Source organism: Neoarius graeffei, chromosome 21 (assembly GCF_027579695.1).
Source record: "Neoarius graeffei isolate fNeoGra1 chromosome 21, fNeoGra1.pri, whole genome shotgun sequence".
NCBI lineage: Eukaryota > Metazoa > Chordata > Actinopteri > Siluriformes > Ariidae > Neoarius > Neoarius graeffei.
The window spans coordinates 41412931-41439193 of record NC_083589.1 but is presented as its reverse complement, the minus strand read 5'-3'; the positions used below and the strand labels follow the sequence as shown (position 1 = coordinate 41439193).

The following is a 26263-nucleotide window of genomic DNA, read 5'->3' as shown; positions in this document are numbered from 1 at the left end:
ATGAATAGACGTTTCATGTACCTTATCTTTCCTCCCTCTTTCCGTTTTCAGCTGCAGCGGATGTGAGTTGCGAGGATGCCCAGAGGATGCAGAGAGGATACAGCAGACTTTTAACGGATGATAACGGACATAGAACGTTTGTTGCTCGTATATGTCGCGGATTTACATCGTACACGGCGGAAAGTTCATCCGTTCTAAAAGTTTTGTGCAGCTCAAAACTTTTTGCGCGGATGAAATCACAGTGGACGGATGCTCGATGGATAGAGCGTATGAAGCACGTATGCAATGAGTACACAACGGATGCATAGCGTTTTCCAACGGATGGCAAAGATTTTTTTACGTTTTACATCCTCTTTGCATCCGTAAGTGCAGTGGGACCGGGCCTTAAAGTATTATGTGAGTGAAATTTTTTGTGACATAACATTTAAGAGGAAATTTTAATTCCAGACTTGAACAGAGTGTATAGGACTATGTGACAGGAATTTTTAATTTAAATTTTTCTGTGCATGTCAAAAGAAAGTTCAACTTAGATGTGCACCCAGAGAGAACATCTGTTAAACAAACACGTACACCATCCCCTCCAAATGTTTTGGAACAGCAAAGCCAATTCTTTTGTTTATGCTATACATGGAAGACATTTGGGTTTAAGATCAAATGATGAATATGACACAATCGGTCAGAATTTCAACTTTTGTTTCCTGATATTTCTTTTCCTGATATCTAGATGTGTTAAGAGCAATTCCAGCGTTATGGACGTGACACTTGAACTCAAAATGGCAACAAATGACCCAGTGCATGTTTTATTGTCTCCCAGTATTTAAACAGGTGTTGCATATTTTAAGGCTGTACCATACTGGAGAAGTGATAGAACAAGAACAATTCCCATAGTACATCTAGGGCATGCCAGAAAATGCCAATAAAAGATGCGTTATGGATGTGACAGAAAAAGTATCACTTTTCTTGGGTTACTGTACATTTTTATCAACCTCTGTGAAATTGTAAACCTAATGTCGAAATGGAGATATCCATTTGATAGAGGGGTCCAAGGTGAATATTAAAAAATCTTTGTTTAAAATATTTTGTATTTCATGCAGAGTTTTGGAAGGAAAAGTCAGCGTTATGGATGCGACGCGTCTGAAATAGACATGGCATATTGTTTAGAAAATCAGCAATTTAACCACCATAACCCTTTGAAAAACTCTCTAAATATCAGCTAAAACTATCAGAGTTCTTAAATAATATTTAGGATGGCTATTGTTTTGCTGTTTTGTGGATTTTAGCATACATTTCTGTGGCTTGTGGCAATAATATAGAATTGTACATGATCAAAGTTGATTTTAGCTTGGGGTTTACATTATAAGAAAGAAAGACTGACAGTGACATATTAGGTTGGTTACAAATTGGTTAAACTTATTCACATCTGTAAAATACAGGCCTAGGTGATATCTCTGGGAGTGGTTTTGATGTATTACATGTTGCTTTATTTTTGCATGGTGAGGTTGACATTTACATGGAATTGCCCTTAAACAACTTAGAACACGGGACCTTTGGTGGCAGACAACCTGATTTTTAGAGTAAAAGTACTGGAATAGATATCCATAAATATTTTATAGATAGACTTAACAGTCTAGATTTGAAAGTAAATAACTATATTTGGTTGCATATCCCTGTGGAAAGTGGAAAACCTATCACTAATATTGTTTTTCTTTGTTTATTTTATGTATAATGCTAAATTACCTTGACAGAGTAGGCAGCAAGAGACAAAGCAACAGTACCACCAAATGAGAGGCCCAACAGAGCCAATCTGTCCCTTAGAACCATGGGATGCTCCTGCAGGATCTGATATGCTACCTACAAAAGAAAACAAACACCAACCTGAGCTCAAGTATGAAATGAAATGCAAAAACCAAAGTGTTCACAGATGCAGAAAAACGTCCATGGGAGCTAAAGTTAGGTCCATATATATATATATATTTGGACACTAACAATTTTTTTTTTTTACCTGTTTACTGAAACATATTCAGGTTATAGTTATATAATGGAAATGAAGTCCAGACTTTCAGCTTTCATTTGAGGGTATCCACATTAAAATTGGATGAAGTGTTTAGGAGTTTCAGCTCCTTAACATGTGCCACCCTGTTTTTAAAGGGACCAAAAGTAATTCATGGGCAGGTGTGGGCAATTCCTTTGTTATGTCATTCTCAATTAAGCAGATAAAAGGCCTGGAGTTGATTTGAGGTGTGGTGCTTGCATTTGGAAGATTTTGCTGTGAAGAAAACATGCGGTCAAAGGAGCTCTCCATGCAGGTGAAACAAGCCATCCTTAAGCTGCGAAAACAGAAAAAACCCATCCGAGAAATTGCTACAATATTAGGAGTGGCAAAATCTACAGTTTGGTACATCCTGAGAAAGAAAGCACTGGTGAACTCATCAATGCAAAAAGACCTGGACGCCCACAGAAGACAACAGTGGTGGATGATCGCAGAATAATTTCCATGGTGAAGACAAACCCCTTCACAACAGCTAACTAAGGGAACAACACTCTCCAGGAGGTAGGCCTATCAATATCCAAATCTACCATAAAGAGAAGACTGTATGAAAGTAAATACAGAGGGTTCACTGCATGGTGCAAGCCACTCATAAGCCTCAAGAATAAAAAGGCTACATTGGACTTTGCTAAAAAAAACATCTAAAAAAGCCAGCACAGTTCTGGAAGAACATTCTTTGGACAGATGAAACCAAGACCAACCTCTACCAGAATGATGGAAAGAAAAAAAGTATGGTGAAGGCGTGGTACAGCTCATGATCCAAAGCATACCACATCATCTGTAAAACACGGCAGAGGCAGTGTGATGGCTTGGGCATGCATGGCTGCCAGTGGCACTGGGTCACTAGTGTTTACTGATGATGTGACACAGGACAGAAGCAGCCGGATGAATTCTGAGGTATTCAGAGACATACTGTGTGCTCAAATCCAGCCAAATGCAGCCAAACTGATTGGTCGGCGTTTCATAATACAGATGGACAATGACCCAAAACATAAAGCCAAAGCAACCCAGGAGTTTATAAAAGCAAAGAAGTGGAATATTCTTGAATGGCCAAGTCAGTCACCTGATCTCAACCCAATTGAGCATGCATTTCACTTGTTAAAGACTAAACTTCAGACAGAAAGGCCCACAAACAAACAGCAACTGAAAACCACTGCAGTAAAGGCCTGGCAGAGCATTAAAAAGGAGGAAACACAGCATCTGGTGACGTCCATGAGTTCAAGACTTCAGGCAGTCATTGCCAACAAAGGGTTTTCAACCAAGTATTAGAAATGGACAATTTATTTACAATTATTTAATTTGTCCAATTACTTTTGAGCCCCTGAAATGAAGGGATTGTGTTTAAAAATGCTTTAGTTCCTCACATTTTTATGTAATCATTTTGTTCAACCCACTGAATTAAAGCTGAAAGTCTGAACTTCAACTGCATCTGAATTGTTTTGTTCAAAATTCATTGTGGTTATGTACAGAACCAAAATTAGAAAAATGTCTCTGTACAAATATTTATGGACCTAACTGTATGTGCAAAAATGGTGGTTAGCTGTTGAGAATGTGGATTCACTCTTCAGGAAAGCTTTCATCCAAAATGCCTGTTTATTCCAAATATACTTCAAAAACAAAAATCCATATGCAAATAGTACAATAGTATGTATGTGAACCAAGTAACTACAGTAAGGTACATCCTCTGTTTGTGGCACACTGGAACACACATGCACACAGGAAACAGTACAAACCCCACTTCCAGAAAAGTTGGGATATTTTACAAAATGCAATAAAAACAAAAATCTGTGATTTGTTAATTCACGTGAAACTTTATTTAACAGACAAAAGTATAAAGAAAGGATTTTCAATAGCTTTACTGACCAACTTATCTGTTTTGTAAATATAAATGAAGTTAGAATTTGATGCCTGCAGCACAAAAAAAAAAAAGAGAAAAAAAGTTGGGACTGAGGCATTGATGATATTATGGGAAAACAGCTGAACCAATCTCCATGAAACTTTCAGGATAGATGGACATTGGTCTCAAATAGAGCCTCTAACATTTTGAGGGTCATCCAGTCAAGGTCACCAAAAAGGTCAAAATCGTTTTGGTTGTGGCTACTGCTTCATATAGAGGTGCAAGCCACTGTGTCATCGTGCGGTAAGAATGCAAGAATGTAACAATTGTGCACTGCGCATACATGTGTTCCGATTAAAATGGCCGGTGAGTGTATACAATTCGGTTCACCATTTGAAATAAATGGACTAAAGAAATCTCTTTAAGACATGTTTATGCTTATTACAGAGAGAAAGTGCATTCCACTGAGCTCTAATGCTGGGCCATTTCCGGGAAATAAGAGTTTGGGTCATGGCGACAGCGTGTGTATGTCAGCCTCAGTTTGGAGGTTTCAGTTTCGAAAACTGTAAGAGGTAAGAGTAGAATAATATAAAGTACAGACACTTGGTATATTTTACTTCTGTGATTTTTAAATTTTTCATTTTTGGATTACGCTTCATGTTTGTGGCTACTGCCTTATAGAGTAAATACATATGCTCTATTTACTGTATGGACATGGTATCAGAAAACAATTTTATTTATAAGCAGTAGGCACATGTACCCACTGGGTACCTATTTTTTCGCGATATCTTCCTTCATATTCATCATAAGTGCTACCGGGCGAGGTTTGTTTTGCCTGGCAACACTTGTTACCATTGTATTACATCACCTTCCTGTGCACTTACACCACTCAGGCTTAAATGTATTCTTAGAAGAATATAAGGAGTTTTGGCTGAATTACCTCAAAGTAAGTACTATTCATGGCTGTCATTTCTCCTGGAGTTATATACTCCAGAGCAAAAGCAAGAAAGCCATGTGACGCTAGCAGGGCAGCTCGATACTCCACCAGACCTCCACCTCCTCCCCACAAGTCCAACACACCTGGAAATGGGCTAGGACCTGGATGAACAGAAAGAGTACTTTAGTTATAAGCACTTAATAATAATAATAATAATAATAATAATAATAATAATAATAATAATAGCTGTAGTAGTAATAGTGAAAGTAATAATTTAAAAAGTTATTATTATCCTGTACTGTATATACTTTTTAATTTTGCCTAGGCTATTTATAAAGATCATACTGGGTAGGGGTGGCATGGTAGCTCCAGTGTGTCTGGTTCAATCCTGAGCTCAGGGTACTGTGTGTGATGTTTTGCATCTTCACCTTGCGTTTGCGTGGGTTTCCTCTGGGTTCTCAGGTTTTACATTGAAACTTACTCACTTGGTTAACACTTCTATCCAAAGCAACGTACACCTGAGCCATGATACAACTGAGCAGGTAACTGTAGCATTTGGTGATGCTGAGATTTGAACTCACAACCTAACTTCTACACAGAAATGAGCAAGTGTGTGTGTGTACCTGGAGGGATGAAAAAAGTTCCTCGAACTCCTTTCTCACGTACATGGACCCTTTGCACACCTGGAGCCATGTACCATCTTTCTATGACGCTGGTCACCAACGGTGTGAGCTGGTTAAAATCCTGAGAAATGTGTCCATTGTACACAGAAATGTGGAATATCATTGGCGAGAGGACATCTCGCTTTTGCAACCTAAATAACACAGATTGAGAGCGAGTACACAAGGTTTATCTGTCAAATGCATGAATGGGTTTAATCCAAAACTGAATAACTCAAAAACAAGCAGGACTATAAATAAAGGATAATGTACAGTGAGCCAGACATTATTGTGAAATAAACCCAACTTTGCATGATCCCAACGCAAAATGGAAGGGTCTTGAATCACCCTGAAGAAGTTTATTTCTTAATAATGAGCAGCTCACTGTACATTATCCTGCTTATTACACAGCTACTTACTAAAGAAATCAATAATTTGACACAAAATATTGCATTAAAATTTTTATTGCTTCTGCTCATGACATGGTATAAAGCAATGGTCTGTCATTCATAGCAATGGTCTGTAGAACACCGTAATTGACCATGCAGAATTTAGTATTCAAATGAGCTGTCTAATAAATTATGTTAACTTGAATCAAATGACAAACTTAACAAAAGTAAGAAGGACATTTGAAAACAAACAGATAATACAAAACAGGACCAGCTAAAAGGAAAACCAAAAAGAATTATTTAGCCTTGAATTTGGAGATCATTGAGTCCTTAGGTCCACAAAGTTTGAGAACTCATTCTCTATAGCACCAAACTGAGTTACACATCCATAAAGTTCTCCAGAGCTAATGTCTTTATACCCTGTAATTTAATAGGGTCAAAATAATGGGTATAAAATGATGAATAAAATAAACTTTACACAAATTGCATTTACACAAAAATGCACTACTTTGAGAAAACTGATTTCATGTTTTAAGCATCAAGTGCTCAAATAAAATTATACTGCCATTTAATGCCCTCCACAATTATTGCCGTCTCCTGTAAAGATCAGTAAAAAGGGTTAGAAAAAAAATCCACTTTTTGGTGAAGCAGCTTCAATTCACACTGAAACATGAGAAAAATCCAACCTTTTATTAAAAAAAATGTATTCAGAGAAAAATAAATCCCTCATCATGAAATAATTATTTTCAACAAAAACCCATGTGCCACTATTATTGGCATTTAATACTTTGTACAACCTCCCTTTGCCAGTAAAGCAGCACAGAGTCTCCTATAACATTTTATAAGGTTGGAAATACAGAGCAGGGCATCTGAGACCATTCCTCTTTACACAATCTCTCCAGATCATCCAGGGCCCTAGACCCTCTCTTGTGCTCGCTCCTCTTCAGCTCAGCTCACCCCTCAGGTTTTCAGTGGGGCTCAGGTCAGGGGACTGAGATGGTCATGGCAGAAGCTTGATTCTTTGGTCAGCTAACCATTTATTGTGCTGATTTGGACATATGCTTCAGATCATTGTCTGCTGGAAGATTCAGTGACGACCCAGTTTTAGTTTCCTGACAGAGGCAGCCAGATTTTGATTTAAAATGCCCTGGTATTTCATGGACGCCATGATGCCATGTACCCGAACAAGGTTTCCAGGGCCTTTGGAGGAAAAACAGCCCAAAACATCACAGAACTTCCACCATATTTTACAGTTGGGATCGGGTTCTTTTCATTATATACATCCTTCTTTTTACACCAAATCCACCTTGAGTGTTTATTGCCAAAAAGCTCCATTTTTGTTCCATCAGACCATAAAACATGGTTCCAGTCAAAGTTGTCGTAGTGTTTCACAAACTTCAGGTGCTTAGGTTTGTGGTTAACTGAAAGAAAAGGCTTTTTTCTGGCAAACTTTCCAATAATCTGTTGGCACGGAGGTGACGCCTGATGATAGTTTTGGAGACTTGGAAACCCCAAGATCTTTTACTTTTTCTTGTAATTTACCAACAGTGATTCTTAGGGATTTTTTCCTCTCATCATCCTCCCTATACATGGGAGCAAAATAAACTTGGGTCCTCGTCCAGGCAAATTTGTAACAATTCCAGTTGGTGTCCACTTTTTTTTTTATTATTACCCTAACAGTAGAAATGGGCATTTTTAGGCAAGTAGCTTTTTATTTATTTATAATATATAACCATTCCCTGACTTATGAAGGTCAACACACTTCTCCCTCATTTGGTTTGTGTTCTCTTATCTTTCCCATGTTGATGGAACACTAACCCTGTGTCCGAAATCACTCCCTGCTCGCTATATAGGGCACTATTTAGTGAGGACACCATTTTGTAGTGCTGCCCGAAACGATAGTGAGGATTCTTACACCCTATATAGTGCGCTCAAAGTATCCCACAATGCATCACGAAAAGTAGTGTACAACCGATGGTCACTAACCAAGCAATATATCCCATCAAGCATTGCGGCCGCGCTGAAAGAAATCGAATTAAAAGTCTCAAATTTGATTTAATAAAAGGCAGAGGCAAAGAAGAAAGTATTCAGACTTGATTTAAAAGAACTGAAAGATACAGGTACTTTGTATTGATTAAAGTGGGAAATACTGTACGCTCAGTATAGTATGTATTTATCACAAAAATACATGCGTGTATTTATTATTTTGAAAACCCACCAGCCGACTGATATGGCACGCTTTAATTGTGCACCAGTAATGACGTAAATACCAGCGCGATGTACTGGTGTCCGAAAGCATTTTTTTCTTTCATTTTACCAATGAGCTCACTATATAGTCCTCTATATAGTAATTCCCTATATAGAGAGTAGGGAGTTGTGAACGAGTGAGTGATTTCGGACACAGGGTAAGGGAATTTGGTCTCTGTGTAACCTCATATTTGCACCCCAGTTAATCAGGAAGTCATGGATTACAGCTTGAAAGTTCCTACACACTCCAATCAACTCAAAAATGCAAAATTTAAATGGGAAACATGCTTCCATTACATTGTGTTCACTATCATTTCCAGGGGTGCTAATAATAGTGGCACATGTATTTTTGTTGAAAATAATTTCTTGATGAGGGATTTGTTTTTCTCTGAATAAATATTTCAATTAAAAGGTTGGATTTTTATAATTTCAGTGTGAGATGGAGCCACTTTACTAATAGGTGAATTTTTTCTCACCCTTTATACTAATCTTTACAAGTGGTGCCACTAACTGAGGAGAGCACTGTATTTACATTTTAAATAATTTACTGCAAAATAATTTATCTTAATTGAGTGCTGTAATATGACGTACCTCAGTCCTGCTCGGCTGCCTTGCACTGGCCGCAGGCTCCACATCAATGCCATGGACTCCACACCTGTATATGTGCCTCCCACACTGGAGTCCTTTTCCACTGCATACACACATGTTCACATTCAGCAATCTCGAAAGGCAGACTATAAGACTGTGCATTATTGCAGAATTTACATGAAAACTAATAAAAATGAAGCTACTTCATTGACAGATTAAAGCAGATACTGCGAAACTACTGCATGTCTCCTGGTAATGTTTAGTGTCCTTTTAACACGTGTTGTTAATCAGTGTCCTATTTCACTCACATATTCTGTGTGATCCAACTTTAACCTTCATGAAACTAAATGCAGTGATCTGTGACCTTTTTTTTATTATTATTATTATTTTTTGTCATTCTGCTCAACACTGCTTCAGTGTTTCAGGGCTCTGAAATGAAAGTGTGTGCTGTCAAGACTTTAAATCAAAATTATGGCTCTATTTATATCTTATTATATGGCACCAGACCTTAGTCAATATGAAATGTATTTGATGATGTTTCAAGATTTTAAAAATCAAATAAATAATTTATTGCTGTTTGCTCATATATTTACATATTGTTATAATCAATTATTGCTGTCAGTTAAGAGTCCTTGATCCCACTCCTCCTTATGTTGGATTATATTATACTTTGAACATTTACCAATGTTCCTTGCAGTTCCTCATATACTACATCATGACAGTATGCATTTTATGTGTAATGACACGTGTAGCTTGTACTATGACTAACTGCTATGATTGTTTTGAGATTCATATGTGAAGGTGAAGGGAACTGGAGGTGCAAGTTTGAGCATACATATGCAGTCTTTAGAGTTTTCTCAAAGATGAGCCCTTTTCTGATTGAATTAGTTTTACACTGGAAGTTGGGGTAATGTAATTATTACCAGAGTATCTCTCTCAGGTTTTAGTCCTGTCTGAATTTTTCACATCAGTCATTTTTTACAGACTACAGGCATCTAGAAAGTTTATGCTGTTGTTTACTATAAAACGGCCAGTAGACGTACTTGCCAACCCTCCCGATTTCGGCGGGAGGCTCCCGATTTTAGCCTCCGTCTCCCACCTCCTGATCGTATGTGTTAAAAACCGGATAATCTCCCGGTTTTGGGAAATCCCTACCACCAAGTTAAAAATACTCCCGATTATGTCTAGTCAGAATCGTATGAGAAACACTGCTGACGTCAACTGATTTTTAACCAAATCAACGAACAGAACGACAGTCACTTCCATAATGTAGGATTCACCCAGGCTGTCCGACATTTTTTACAAGCAGTCATTCATCATAGCCACTAAACCCAATACCAAACGGCAAAAATATGAATGCAAATACCAGATTGCATGGGAGAATGAATTTCCATGGATAAGCAAATGTTTGACCAGCCAGTTACACATTTTAAGGTAAAGATACCTTAAATCAGAATATAATGGAGGGTGGCACAGTGGTGTAGTGGTTAGCGCTGTCGCCTCACAGCAAGAAGGTCCTGGGTTCGAGCCCCAGGGCCGGCGAGGGCCTTTCTGTGTGGAGTTTGCATGTTCTCCCCGTGTCTGTGTGGGTTTCCTCCGGGTGCTCCGGTTTCCCCCACAGTCCAAAGACATTCAGGTTAGGTTAACTGGTGACTCTAAATTGACCGTAGGTGTGAATGTGAGTGTGAATGGTTGTCTGTGTCTATGTGTCAGCCCTGTGATGACCTGGCGACTTGTCCAGGGTGTACCCCGCCTTTCGCCTGTAGTCAGCTGGGATAGGCTCCAGCTTGCCTGCGACCCTGTAGAAGGATAAAGCGGCTAGAGATAATGAGATGAGAATATAATGGACATTTGAGTGTGAAATTAAACTAGTCTTCCATACCATTTCAGAAACAAACTGTACAACTTCTAAAGTGTTTAGTGAAATTTTGCATGACAATTTGTTTGATGAGTGTATTTGAATAGTGTGGTAGTGTCTTAGTGCTATTTTGAATTTATGTTTGAAAGTTTTAAGTGAAAGTTTACAAGTGAATTATCTGGAAAATGATTGATTTTGATAGAGCTTTGAGGTTTTAAGTGAAAGATTACTAGTGAGTGTATTTTGGTAGTACTAAAATTTTGCATTCGAGTGAAGTTCTTTGTGGAGTATATTTTGATAGTATGGTAGTATTTATAGTGCCATTTTAAAATTTTGTTTGAAAACTTTCAGTCAAAGTTTGCAAATGATGCATTCCGACAGGATTTTGATAGGATTTCTAGTGCCTTTTAAAAATTCTGTTGGAAAGTGTTTAGTGAGAGAGATGCATTTTAGTAGCGTTAAGACAGTGCAGTATTTATTTAATTGAGTTGTTACTATTTTGGTTAAATCTTAATGAAATTTTATTTAATTTATATATGATAGTATAGTTCTCTGTATTTTTACACGAGCTTACAGAAGGAAAACACATTTGATGCAATCCAATAATACTTTCATTCACTGTGACTATTTTAAGAAATTATAAACATTCTTCTAAAGCATCACTTGTATTATTTTCTGTGGGTCTCTGTATGTATACAATATTCAGGCATGAGATTTTTCAGCTAAAAATCTGATTTAAAACTTCCCTTTCATTGTTATATTACAATTCAAGACGAGTATTATTTCAGATTTTTCACTCTGAGCTATCTCATGCCTGATACATGAATCCCATAACCAATATCATCTCATCTCATTATCTCCAGCCGCTTTATCCTGTTCTACATGGTCGCAGGCAAGCTGGAGCCTATCCCAGCTGACTATGGGCGAAAGGCGGGGTACACCCTGGACAAGTTGCCAGGTCATCACAGGGCTGACACATAGACACAGACAACCATTCACACTCACATTCACACCTACGGTCAATTTAGAGTCACCAGTTAACCTAACCTGCATGTCTTTGGACTGTAGGGGAAACCGGAGCACCCGGAGGAAACCCACGTGGACACGGGGAGAACATGCAAACTCCACACAGAAAGGCCCTCGCCGGCCACAGGGCTCGAACCTGGATCTTCTTGCTGTGAGGCGACAGCGCTAACCACTACATCACCGTGCCGCCCTGATGGAGAAGTATGCTGTAAAAATTAACTTCTCCTCCCCTTTCCCCCTTTTCTCTCTCACCCTCTCCCTGCTCCCCCCATTAATAGATTATCCTTTCGGACAGCTGTCTACAGCTTCAGTACCGCGGCTGCTGATGAATATTCAAACGACTCTCCAGAAATGAGATCAGGAAGGGCATCCGGTGTAAAGCCTATGCCAAATCAAATATGTGCAATACTGTAGATCCGTTGTGGCTGCCTTCTAACAGGAGCGGCTGAAAGAAGACTTTTCATTCAAATTGTCAGTAATTTAATTTGTCATAAAAATTGTATTAACTTAAAAAACGATGCACGATAGAAGCATTTTCACTAGTGCCCTCAGACTTTTGGACTCCACTGTAAATATTTAATAATTATATAAGAAATTATATAAGAAACCGGACCATTTTTTTCGTGGTCTGGTTTCCATCAAATCCCGCGCTCTGATTGGCTGGCGAGCGGGTCCGTATCCTATGATACAGACCCCGGATAGGGACCTCTGGCAATTCTGTCAGCACAAACAGACGAGGACCCAAGAGCACAAGTTAAATGTTGAATTTATTGATAGCAGGGGAAAGGGAGTTGGGAGGATGTGTGTGAAGTTCAGTGGCAGGAAGACTGAGAGGCAGGGATGGCTGGTGGGAGCATGGTTGTGACGTCTGAGGTCTCCCATCCAAGTACTAACCAGGCCCGACCCTGCTTAGTTTCTGAGATCAGACGGGATCAGGCGTTGTCAGAGTAGTTTGGCTGTAAGCTGACAGCCCTTGGTGTTCAGGTGGCCTCCCAGCGAGCAGGCTCTCAGCAGGCAGACAGGACAGCACAACAGACAGGAGTTTGGGAGCAGGCTGAAACACAGAGTCACAGGTCAGGTAGCTAGAATGGAGACAGAAATGCAGGGTCAGGTTACCAGGGCTGAAGAGTTGACGGAGTCGATGCCTTGAAAGACGATCTGACATTGAAGCTTGGGAGGACTGCAGTTTAAATACACACAGGGAAGGGAGCAGGTGATAGGCAACAGCCAATGACAGCCACTGAAAGTCAAATGAGAGTTAATGATGGTAATTGACAGCAGGTGAGCCTGATGGGGAAGGAGCATGCGGGCGTGGCAGGTAATACTGAGTGGAGAGGAGTGGAATGTAAACTGATGAGAGGAAAGCCACAGGTAGGACCATGACAGAACCCCCCCCTCAAGGGACAGCTCCAGAAGTCCCTAGACACACATCCACCAAGACGGGCGGGAGGAGGGGGAATACCTGTGGAGGGTCAGAATTCCTCTGACCGGTCAGTGTCCATAGCCTCCGCACCATCTTCACTGTCGGACGACTCGGACACTGGAGGAGGGGCAGGGTCCGGAAGTGGATTCGCCTGATGAGAACCCCTACGTCGACCCCGTCGGATGGAGGGCTGGTCAGGGTGTAGGCGATGGAAGTCGGCGATGAGGGCCGGATCTAAAATCCTTCCAGCGGGGACCCATGCCCTCTCCTCAGGACCATAACCCTCCCAGTCTACCAAGTATTGGATGCCCCTACCCCTCCGTCGACAGCGGAGCAGTCACCGGACTGTGTAGACAGGTCCACCATCAATGAAGCGTGGGGGAGGGGGCGGCGGTGTTACGGGGCCAGGGGGCTCTCGTGCACCGGTTTGAGTTTGGAGACGTGGAAGGTGGGATGTATCTTCATGGTCTTGGGCAGCATCAGCCGAACTGCCGTTGGACTGATGACCTTCTGTATGGGAAAGGGTATGTAGCGAGGCGCCAATTTGCGTGACTCCACCCGCAGTAGTAGGTCTCGAGCAGACAACCATACTTTCTGGCCGACATGGTAAACAGGTGCAGGGGTCTTCCGCCGGTTAGCCCCAATAGCATAGCTGGTACTGGACTTCAGGAGTGCAGTGCGGGCCTGGGCCCACGTGCGGCGGCAGCGGCGGACGTAGGCGAGAGCAGACGGGCAGGTGGCATTTCCCTCCTGGCTGGCAAACAGAGGTGGTTGATAACCATACACACACTGGAAGGGGGAGAGTCTGGTGGCAGAACTGGTGAGGGAGTTGTGGGCATATTCCACCCAGAGCAGATGTTGAGCCCAGGCGTGGGGGTTGCGTGAAGCCACACACCTAAGTGCCTTCTCCAGTTCTTGGGTCATGCGCTCTGTTTGGCCATTTGACTGTGGGTGAAACCCAGATGACAGACTGGCAGTGGCCCCGAGGTGGTGGCAGAATTCTTTCCAGAAACTGGCGGAGAACTGCGGTCCCCGGTCAGACACGATATCCCTGGGCAGGCCGTGGACTCGAAAGACGTGTTCTAAGACGACCCGGGCAGTCTCCTTCGCAGTTGGCAGTTTTGGGAAAGGCACAAAGTGGGTCATCTTACTGAAACGGTCCACAATGGTGAGGATAACCATATTACCTTCCGACGGAGGAAGACCAGTAACAAAATCCAGGGAGACATGGGACCAGGCACGCATGGGTACTGGCAGGGGCTGGAGTAACCCGGCTGGGGGCTGACTGGGGGATTTGTGCTGGCTGCAAGTGGGGCAGGCTCTCACAAAATCCTGGATGTCCTTCCTCATCAACGGCCACCAGAACCGCTGAGACAGCAGATGCAGGGTGCGTGTGACCCCGGGGTGACAGGCCAGGCGGGAGTCATGTCCCCATTGAATGACCTGAGACCTCAGACCGGCTGGGACATAGAGACGGTTGGAGGGGCAAGCGCTGGGGCTTGGCTGGTCCCTGATGGCTTCTCGAACCTGCTCCTCGATGTCCCAGGTCAGGGCAGCAACGACAAGGGCTTGGAAGGATGGGTGTTGATTCCTCCTTGGATGCCTCATCCTTCTGAAACATCCGGGAGAGTGCATCGGGCTTGATGTTGCGGGAGCCAGGACGGTAGGAAAGGACAAAGTTGAATCGGGTGAAGAATAATGACCACCGGCGCTGGCGGGAGTTTAGCCTCCTGGCTGTCCGGATATACTCCAGGTTTTTGTGGTCAGTCCAGACCACAAACGGAACCTTAGACCCCTCCAACCAGTGGCGCCACTCCCCGAGGGCGAGCTTGACAGCCAGTAGCTCGCAGTTGCCGATGTCGTAGTTGCTTTCTGCTGGGGTCAGTCTTCGGGAGTAGAAGGCACAGGGGTGCATCTTGCCATCCTCTGCTGCTCGCTGGGAAAGCACAGCCCCGACTCCCACATCCGAAGCATCTACCTCCACCACAAACAGCCGCTCGGCGTCAGGCATCCGGAGGATGGGAGCTGAAGTGAAACGGGCCTTGAGGGTTTCGAAGGTTTGTCAGCTGCATGCTTTCCATTGGAAAGGCTGTTTGATGCTGGTCAGTGCAGTGAGTGGGGCTGCCACGGTGCTGTAGCCCCGGATGAATCTTCTATAAAAGTTGGCAAACCCCAGGAACTGCTGCAGTTTCTTACCGCTCTCTGGAACCGGCCACGACATCACTGCCGACACCTTCGCAGGGTCTATTTGAATGCTGCCCTCGGTCACCACATATCCCAGGAACGAGACAGACTGAGCGTGGAACTCGCACTTCTCTGCTTTCACAAACAGCGAGTTTTCAAGCAGGTGGCGCAGGACCAACTGGACATGGTGGGTGTGTTCAGACAGGGTTTTTGAGAAGATCAAATATCGTCCAAGTAAACGAAAACAAACTTATTGAGCATGTCTCTGAGGATGTCGTTTACCAGCGCCTGGGACACTGCTGGGGCATTGGTGAGACCGAATGGCATGACAAGATATTCATAATGTCCCGTCGGGGTGTTGAACGCAGTCTTCCACTCGTCGCCTTCCCTCACTCGCACCAGATGGTAAGCGTTCTGAAGATCTAGCTTGGTGAACACTGTGGCCCCTTGCAGCAGTTCAAAGGCAGAGGAGAGTAGTGGCAGAGGGTAGCGGTTCTTAACCGTAATGTCGTTCAAGCCCCGGTAATCTATGCATGGGCGAAGAGAACCATCCTTCTTTCCCACGAAGAAGAATCCCGCTCCGGCAGGAGAGGACGACGGAGGATTATGCCTGCAGCCAAAGAGTCGTTCATATAGTCCTCCATGGCCTTTCTTTCCGGGGCTGATAGGGAGTAGAGACGGCCCTTCGGGGGTGCGGTGCCTGGCAGGAGGTCGATGGCGCAGTCGTATGGTCGGTGTGGGGGCAAAGACGTGGCCTTGGACTTGCTGAACACCTCTCTCAGGTTGTGATAGCAGACAGGAACCTTGGATATGTCGGGGCGGAGCTGGTGGTCTCCTGGTTGGTTGGCAGGACGGCTCCATTTAAGCAGGTCTGATGGCAGCCCCTTCCCCACTCTCGTATTGTGCCAGTCTCCCAGTCAAGTTGGGGGTTGTGTTGACGGAGCCACGAGTAGCCTAGGATGAGTGGTTGGCCGGGTGAGTGTAGGAGGTGGAACTGGATGGACTCCTGGTGGTTTCCTGACAGCAGCATAGTCACGGGGGCTGTGATGTGTGTCACTGTGCCGAGACGATGTCCACCCAGCGCTCGTACAGGAACGGGTGGAGTGAGATGGTGACGGCCCACACCCAGCTGCCGTGCGAACTCTGTATCCATGATCATGATGTTTGCTTTGGCTCCAGAGTCCACCAGGGCGGCCAGGGCACAAGTGGTGTCGGGAAACTGAAGGCGGAGCTGAAGCAGGGGTTTTCGGATGGAGGGAGACTGGATATATGTCGAGCTCACCCAGATCTCCCCTACGCCTGGTGAGCTCTGGCTTTTGCCGGGCAGGTGGTGACACAGTGACCTTCCCCACCGCAGTAGAGGCACAGGTTTGAGGTTAGGCGGCGCTGTCGCTCTTCGGGGGTGAGGGAGGTGCGGTTGATCTCCATGGGCTCAGGCTGATTATATTGGCTTTGGGGCGTGACAGGCGGGAACTGGGCAGCGGAAGACTCACCCCGAGTGCGGGTGGCAGGTTGACTCAGATGCCCCTTCTCTCGTCTGCGGATCTGGATACGGTGATCGATGCGTACGGCAAGGGCAATGGCCTCATCGAGTGTCGGGGTTGCTCATGGGAGACGAGCTCATCTTTGACGTAGTCTGCCAAACTGTGGAGGAAGGCGTCCACTAGTGCCGCCATGTTCCACAAACTGCGCCTCGCCAGGGTACGAAAGTCGATGGAGTAGTCCGCCACCGTCTGGTTGCCCTGACGGATACTCATCAGTGCTCGTGACGCCTCTGTTCTTGATGAGCCCAGGTCGAACACCTTTAACATCTCCTCGGCGAAGGCACCGAAGGAGGCACAGGCCGGGGTCTGCCGGTCGAATTCTGCTGTCCCCCACAGGCGAGTCCGGCCGGTCAGGTGAGTGATGACATACCCCACCTTGGCTCCCTCCGTCGAGAAGGTCCTGGGCTGCAGAGAAAACTGGATATGGCAGCTGGTCAGGAATGGCCAGACCTGGTCTGGGTCACCATTGAAACGTTCCGGATTACCAATCTTCGGTTCCGGGTCACCGGGAGCTAGAGGCTGTGCCGCCAGGACTGGAGCAACTGGATTTCGAGGAGAAGCCACGGCAGAGGGGCTTGGTGGTGCAGACGGAGCTGGAGCAGCAGGAGCGGATGGAGTGGTGAGGTTGGTGAGTACTTGCAGGACTTGGGTTAGCTGATGCTGCTGCTGTTGGAGCTGTTGCTGGAACAGTTGTTGCTGCTGGTTGAACTGCTGTCATTGTTGGTGGCCAAGCTGGAGCAGAGATGCAATGTCGCCGGACATCCAGTTTATGTCTCCCTCTGTGCGTTCCAGTCGCTGCAGGGCGGTCATTTCGGGCTCAATCCCCATGCTGGTCGGGAAGGGTGCTGGGTCCATGATGGTCAGATCATTCTGTCAGGACAAACAGACGAGGACCCAAGAGCGCAAGTTAAATGTTGAATTTATTGATAGCAGGGGAAAGGGAGTTGGGAGGATGTGTGTGTGAAGTTCGGTGGCAGGAAGACTGAGAGGCAGGGATGGCTGGTGGGAGCGTGGTTGTGACGTCTGAGGTCTCCCATCCAAGTACTAACTAGGGATGTTAACCGATGACCGTTTGACCGGTGGTTGACCGAATCAACGTCAACCGGTTAATTTTTTTTTGGTTGTCGGTGAAAAAAAAAAAATCAATCGTTTTGAAGCTGCCGATTTTGGAGCGGAGAACCTGCAATTCTGTGTTGTAAACGCTTGGGGCGTGCCATGCGGTGTAAGGACGACAGCTGACAAATCAGAAACACCCATTCAGTCATGTCCCACCCTCCCGCCCCAGTTAAAGACAGCTGACAAATCAGAAACACCCATTCAGTCATGTCCCGCCCCAGTTGAACACAGCTGCCACTCAGTGAAAGAAAAAAAAGTGTAGACGCAGGCTTTTTAGCTTACAAATTACTATTCTGTTTTTTTTTTTTTTAATTATTATTAGAAGGCACATCGAGTTTAGTCCTGCCTTGGCCAGTGCATTCTGAAAGCATGTTTCGGTCTGTAGCCAGCAATGCATGTTATTGCAGATCATATCTCTCCACACAAACTAAAGGCGCAGATGCCGACTTTTTCACGGCTGAATCATGGACTGTAACGGCATTTGCTTATGTAGTAATTTTAATACAGAATTTACTCTGATGATTTTTCAGACACTCCAACGCCCCCCCCCCCCCCCAAAAAAAATAATCGGGTCTGCACGAGCCGTGAAAAAGGTGCGCCGTTTGCATCCCTGTTAAACTCATAGGTTAACCGACTTTAAACGGCTAATGAGGCTCGGTGGTCAGTCAAGATTTTTTTTAGTTTTCGCCATCCCTAGTACTAACCAGGCCCGACCCTGCTTAGCTTCTGAGATCAGACGGGATCAGGCGTTGTCAGAGTAGTTTGGCTGCAAGCTGACAGCCCTTGGTGTTCAGGCGGCCTCCCAGCGAGCAGGCTCTCAGCAGGCAGACAGGACAGCACAACAGACAGGAGTTTGGGAACAGGCTGAAACAAGGAGTCACAGGTCAGGTAGCGAGAATGGAGACAGAAATGCAGGGTCAGGTTACCAGGGCTGAAGAGTTGACGGAGTCGATGCCTTGAAAGACAATCTGACACTGAAGCTTGGGAGGACTGCAGTTTAAATACACACAGGGAAGGGAGCAGGTGATAGGCAACAGCCAATGACAGCCACTGAAAGTCAAATGAGAGTTAATGATGGTAATTGACAGCAGGCGAGCCTGATGGGGAAGGAGCATGCGGGCGTGGCAGGTAATACTGAGTGGAGAGGAGTGGAATGTAAACTGATGAGAGGAAAGCCACAGGTAGGACCATGACAGATTCACTCATTCACAGCAACAACAAACGTAGTAGCAATTTTTGTCAACATTTATTTTCGCATTTCTTAGGAGAAATATCATTAATTTTACATCATGGATGGTGATAACGACAGTCTTCATAGCGAAAGTGAGTTTTACTACCCTGAGGAAGAAGAAATAAAACATTTCAGGAGAAAGCTAAAAACCTGTAACGGTTGCTAACACCGAGCAAAAACATGGCTGAATCCTGAATGACTCAATTTTGTATAAATATGGGACTACATAGGTGTCAAAATGTAGTTTTTTCCTACCATGGAAGTGCATTTGCATACCGAGGAGGAAGCAATTTGCATGACAACCATGAATGAGGATTCAAAATGGCGGCTCGGTTTTCCCTTTCGGGCACTCTCGTTTTCTGTTAGAATTTGGTAAAGAAAAAAATAAATATATTATTTCCCAGCTTAAGGTTGGTCCGTATGGTGAAATACCGTAACCTCGGCCTTGAATACTGACCTCGGTCACGGTATTTCACGATACGGACCTCCCAGCTGATAAATAACATGTATATCTGATTGCCAATATTCCAGCGTTTCCTTTCCTTTGCAATACAGGGTCTTTTCTTCTCACCTTCCATTACTGTAGTCGGTCTTCTGTGTTTCAAGTGCACACTCACGTGCCTCATTGTTCTCTCAGGTTGTAAATTTGTATCCCACAGGGGCATGTTTAGCCTATTTTTGGGGGTGCTCAAGCACCCCCAAAAACGAGCTCAGCACCCCCTAGCTCAGCACCCTCAAAAACACTGCTTTTGGACGTAATTTTCAGAAATACGTGCCCTTGCGCACTGCGCAATGAATGTGTGCGCGGGCGTGTGTGTTCTTGAATTCACCTGTTACGTGATAGTTCTATGACCAGTAAAATACCTCTCCTCCTCGCGTCCCCTCTGATTGGGTTGCCTGTCCGCGCGAGTGCTTGCTACGACATGATGGGTTTTTTTTTTTAAAGATATTTTTTTGGGCTTTTTGCACCTTTATTGGATAGGACAGTGTAGAGACAGGAAATGAGCAGGAGAGAGAGAGACGGGAAGGGATCGGGAAATGACCTCGGGCCGGAATCGAACCCGGGTCGCCCGCATTCATGGTATGGCGCCTTAACCACCTGAGCCACGACGCCCCCATGATGGTTTTTTTAACTGGATTCCACGCCGATGAGGAACTCGAAGTAGCACCTGAGTATTACTGGCATAGCGAGATGTGAAGGTACGGACTGGAGTTACAATTGTTAAACACAACACAATAATATGCATAATGCAATATTGATGTTCCCTGGTCTATGAACAGAATGATAAAAACGACATTTATCATCCATATCGAGATACTTTTGTGCAGAGCTGTACAAGTGCTACGGTGCTAGACCACCGTGTGTTAGTCAATTTTATTTAATGTAACATAGCGTTTACGTTTGCTTATCATTCACAAGTCCAAACCCTGGTCATTGTCTATATAACAAAAAATATAAACTAAAGTAAAATCATAATAATACACACTATTATTACACAATACACAATAACATTAACAATTACCACTGTTCAAAATGAATAGCTCCATTACAAATGCCGTAGTAGGTCTTGTTTAGTTAAAAATATAACGTAAATATTTGTGTCAGTGGTTGTAAATGTGTAGATATCATAGTTTATTGGGTCAGCTTCTGTTAAAACATTGCACAAGTCTAGTCTTGTCTAGTCTAGTCTTGTTGTCTAGTTAAGTCTAGTCTAAATGCGGAATAAACGTGGAAACACTGTCGTTCAAGCCAGGTGCCTCTGTCAGCTGTGGGGGCCAAGTAGCCTGGGCCCGCCCATCCTAAGCGTGACACAACACGAGGGCCTGTTGCGAGCTTAGTCTGGCCAGGCAAGCTATCTCCAGCTCTTCCAAGCTCCGGAAAAATCGGGAGCCAATAAACTTTGAGCATCTCCAACGGCCCTGGGTAGAGGCGTGTTCAAGGCAGTGACGTAGTAGAACTGCAACCGGAAGCCATAGATTGTTTACAGAATCATGCTGTATTGAAAGCATTCAACGGGAAGTTCTCATTGAAAATGGAGCAAAGAGCAGCCCTGGAGGTATTTATTGAAAGGAAGGACGTTTTCGCCTTGCTCCCGACCGGCTTCGCAGGGTTTCCACTATGTACAATTGGCTGCGGCGGGCCGCCGCACCTTCATTTTTGCCGCCGCACCTTCAGGAATTCCGTAGCACCCCTAGGTAGTCCTATTTTAAAAAATAGGCTAAACCAATATTTTTTGACGTTGAGTGGACTTGAGCCTGGCATGAACCGCTCCGACGCGCTATAATGACACCAATCTATCACCAGCCAATCAGGAGACTTAATCAAACGCATCCCCCGCCCACCAATCTATCACCAGCAAATCAGAAGACTTAATCAAACGCATCCCCCGCCCACTTGTGTCCGCGTCCGAGACGTTGAATTTTCACAGGAAGAGGGAAGAAGTTGACTGAGGTAAGACTGTGTGATAAATTAATGAATGAATAAGACAGGAATTTCAACATATAGGGCTTAAGTTTGTTACCGTTAAATAAGCATTGCTTGTACAGTAGCGTTATGTCGTTACAACGTTGACTCACTTTTAACGTGCCGAGTACCGACTGTAGCCGCTAACATGCTAATTAGCTTGCTGTCAAAAGTGCAAAGACCTTAAATTGCTCTGTGTAAATTAGAAAATGGCGCAACTTCCTCTGTAGCCGTCAACTCAACTTGTCTTGAATTTTGAGCCAATCACAACAGGGCAACACTGTGGCCTGAGGTAAAACATGATAGTTTTAGTTTGTTTAAATTACAAAAATGAGTACACCCAATGACTGTCTCATATACTCATACTGTTTAAGTAATGCAATAAAACTAATCTTTAAAAGTGGAATTTACTTAAACTGTTTGCATAGAATGAACTTTGGGGTTAACAGTGTAATAGTGTTGCAGTGTTCTGCAAATTTGCAATTTAATATTTCACATCTTGAGACATGAAAGTGCTATTTTAAAAAATAAAAGGTCAGAAATGTTTTCTTTGTCGTCTATTTAGTTCATTTTATTTCCTCAATAATTTTCCTTGATTGAGAAATCGGTCTGGGCTCTTATGGGTTAATCAGTAGCCTGCATGCTAGTCATGTTCCATTTACAGTCAAACATTTTGATGTACTCCAGGCTCAATTTTGATGAATCAAAAATCTGCGTAGTAGTACAGTCTGAAGATGCTCTTGCACATTTGATGTCAATTGAACAAAAATTATGGGAGGATATAGGTTTAATAAGTTTTACAATTTTTGAAGTGAGTGATGGATTGATAAGTTTAGATGTGTTCAATATTTTCTTATCTTCAGACATAATATTGTAGATGTTTCTTTACCTGCTTGATAGTTTTGACCGGGACTCCAATCTTCCTCAGAAGAGTCATTAGTCCTTAAATTAAATTCATTATAGACATGAACTTAAAATCATTGTTTTATTTTATGGCCTCGGTGCCCTGGCTTTTGGCCTTCATGCCCTCGGCATCAGCAGAGCGTTTGTTTTCCACACTTCGTCGACTGAAATCATACCCCCGATCCACAATGACACAAGAGACTGAATGACTTGATGAACTGCCATATTCACTGTGACATTCTGGAACAAACTGACATGACAGCCATCGCAAAGGAGTTCGTGCAGGCCAATGACGGACGCAGGCAGGCCTTTGGGAAGTTTTAAGGGCAAGTCATTGGTTACTTCTATTAGCACCGCCGAGTGCACTGCTTCCTCTGTTTTCAATGTTTCAATACTGCATTGGTACTGATACAAGCAAGTTGTTTAAGTTGAGTTAGCCTACTACTGAGGTGCTTTTGTTGTGTACTGTTGGCTGTTTTAGCATTTTATTCTGCGCAGTTATGTGCTGGCATGTTGTGGGCCAAAGTCATGACCGATGGATTAATCTATGTATAGCCTTCTGTGCTGTTGGCTGTTTTTATCCTCGTACTGGGGTGGGACGTCTGAGCGCAGGTCTTGCCACCGCACCTTCAAACATTTTCTAGGGGAAACACTGCTTCGGTAAGAGTTTAATCCACCAGTTAGCCCCGCTAGTAGCCAAATCAATGGGGCTCAGCGAGAATCCTATCGTCGCGTCACATACGTCAGAGGAAAGAGTGACGTGATTGGTTTAAGCTTTGTCACAGCCTTTTCTGGCTTCGACCAGTAGCAAACTGAGGCATTTCAGGGAGGCGGGTCAACCACAGGCTCTGGGAAACGGTTGGGCTGAATATCTTGGCCAGACCAATAGCTCGTAGAGCTTTGAAGTCACGTTAGCCAGACTAGGGGCTAAGCACCCCCAAAGATCAGATGCTAGAATCGCCCCTGGATAGTATCCCACAATGCGTTGCGAATGGGGAAACCCCACCACATCAGGCATGACATAGTATCTTGGTTTAGGTTACAAACCATTTAAATTAAATTAAAAAAATTAAATACTCTTTAATTGTATACATTTAAAATGGTTTGAAATTAATTGGGATCCACTGTTTTTATCGTTTCAACCGCGCATCATACTGTGACCAGAGGCGATTTTTCTCACCAGGCAAGCCAATCAGCTGCTTGGGGCCCCCACCAGGTGGCGACAGAGAGTTGAAATTTGCACAGCAGTTGATAGAGAAATTTGCGAGTCGAGAGTGAAGAAGAATCGAAATTTGCGTTTTGAAAAGTCATTCGCTGAGTCTGACTCTCACGGGTTTCCCGTTTACAATAAGCTGTTGGGAGGAACAAAATGCTAAGCAGCCAATTGTGTGACCACATTTTTGAGTGACAAAAGTCTTCAAGCAATCAGCGCTTGCAGTCTGCAGAGGGATCCCTTCCTGCGCGTGCAACCACATGTTTGCACAAATCGGAAACCCTGTAGGCTATTAACGTGCACATATTGCGTGTTGGTAGACCTCCATGGCTAAATTATTATGAAGAGAAACTATCCATCCGGGAGTGAAAAAAGAAAGAAGACGACGAGGGGAGAAGAAAGCAAGATGGTGGTAAGTCAGTAGCAATAATAATGAACAGAGACAATAGTATTTTTCCCTACCGTTGATAATGAATGATGTAGTGCAAATGGTGCTAGTCTTGTTTCACTCGCGCTAGCATGACCATACTTTATTTATGTTTTTTTTTTTTTTTTAACGTCAAAAGCTATTGCTATGTTATTAAGTAGCCTAGCCCCTACTTTTAATAAAAAGCCTGTTAAGGTAATACAGGATTACACATAGAATGTTGTGGCTTTACGATTCCCATTTAGAACCAATAATATCTTCGAACGAGAAAATGTAGGCCCTAATTATTGTTTTTTAAATGTGGTATATATTAGACACAGTAGTTGTTTGGAAAGGCGAAAGCTGTCATCAGCCAATCTGTGACACTGAGGCCTAGTCTGTATTTATTTATTTACAGCTGCAACTGCAACTGGGAGGCTTATGGTGAGGTTCAGGGGGCGTTTGTTTAAAAAAAAAAAAAAAAAAGGTTGAGAACCGCTGCCTTACACAAAGGTTAAAAGCTAAAAGTTTAAAGGCTTTTCGTTTGTTTGTTTTAATATAATATTGAAATAATACATTTAATATAATATTATATTTAATATTGCACTCTCTGTTAAAATAAACAGAAACTTCACAATGTTCATGTTTGTTTAAGTAATATTTCTAACTTGTGAAATAAAACAAAACTATACTTGCTACAATTTGTTGGTTATTTATTAAAATTACAAAGGTCCAGAGTTTGTCCTAGTGAAATTCTGTTGTGTGTGTAGTGGGGGGTCGGGCGGGCGGTGGTGGGGCCCCCCAATGAATTTCTGATTGGGGCCCCACTAGACCCTAGAATCGCCACTGACTGTGACAGCGGGGGCGTGGTCAAGCGGCGGTGTGTGAATGGAGGGCGGAGTCAGGGAAGGTAAGTGGTAGAATCAGAGGAAGGGAGCTCTCCCCCAGCCTGACCACTTGTGTGCGTACGTGCCTGGGGGAGCTAAAAATAAAGTGGTTTTTGAGAACTCAGTTCTAGCCTGCCGTGCTTCTGTGCTCCACCCACCTGGTCTGATTCTACACATACCCTCGCCCAACTGAAAATGTCGTTCACGCACTTTTCTCCCCCATGAGAATTTTGAAAAGTTGGCAAGTATAACCCCGTTAAAATGATAGGTTTTTCTAATGTTTAAAAAAAAAACGGAGACCACGATGGGGGAGGGTCAGAAAAGCTTTAGTTTGTACCTGTCAGAGTGCCCTGTTCGTTGCTCACATAGTGTCCAAATGCTTCCCAAATGTCTTTGCTCTCTGAATGATGCAGACAGTAAAGGGTCACCTCCTGTTTCGGGTTTAAATTTGTCACAGCAATCCGGAGCTTTTCGTCCACGAGTCCTCGTGTGGGTTCAACTGAGAGCAAAGGGCGCAGGCAGCACGCCATCCTCCTGCTCGGAGCCCTCAGAAGTTCTTTTTTTCCGCAACCGAACACAATTTCCGAGGTAATATAGACGAATCTCACAGAGGCTCTCACTACTTTCATGTGTGGGAACTTATCTGTTCAAGATGTTTGTAATCCAAGGTTGTACAGTACAAGAGCTAGTTAGCTCTGCTTGTACACTAGAAATGAGTCGTTCGCAAACCAACCGAGTCTTTTAGGTGAACATTCGGAACCGAATCTCATTTCTGGAGAGTCGTTTGAATATTCATCAGCAGCCGCGGTACTGAAGCTGTAGACAGCTGCCCGAAAGGATAATCTATTAACTGGGGGAGCAGGGAGGGGAATGGGGAGGAGAAGTTAATTTTTACAGCATACTTCTCCATCAGGGCGGCACAGTGGTGTAGTGGTTAGCGCTGTCGCCTCACAGCAAGAAGATCCGGGTTCGAGCCCCGTGGCCGGCGAGGGCCTTTCGGTGTGGAGTTTGCATGTTCTCCCCGTGTCCGCGTGGGTCTCCTCTGGGTGCTCCAGTTTCCCCAAAAGTCATGCAGGTTAGGTTAACTGGTGATTCTAAATTGACCGTGAGTGTGAATGGTTGTCTGGGTGTCAGCCCTGTGATGACCTGGCGACTTGTCCAGGGTGTACCCCGCCTTTCGCCCGTAGTCAGCTGGGATAGGCCCCAGCTTGCCTACGACCCTGTAGAACAGGATAAAAGCGGCTAGAGATGATGAGATGAGGACTTCTCCATCACAAAAGCTTTTAGATGTTGATGTACATCGT

At 44.0% G+C, this 26263-nt stretch overlaps 1 protein-coding gene across 1 annotated transcript in view; it reads right to left on the bottom strand.

Moving 5' to 3' along the window:
• LOC132869749 (acyl-coenzyme A thioesterase 1-like) overlaps positions 1-25701 on the bottom strand; it is a 60796-nt gene extending 35095 nt beyond the window's left edge. Inside the window, exons 1-5 of the mRNA XM_060903132.1 lie at positions 25297-25701; positions 8708-8807; positions 5445-5635; positions 4825-4982; positions 1738-1851 (exon numbers count right to left, since the gene is read on the bottom strand). Of these exons, the coding sequence (XP_060759115.1) occupies positions 1738-1851; positions 4825-4982; positions 5445-5635; positions 8708-8807; positions 25297-25588 (855 nt within the window). The 5' untranslated portion in view covers positions 25589-25701. The remainder of the gene's footprint in view (positions 1-1737; positions 1852-4824; positions 4983-5444; positions 5636-8707; positions 8808-25296) is intronic.
• Positions 25702-26263: the final 562 nt, after the last annotated feature.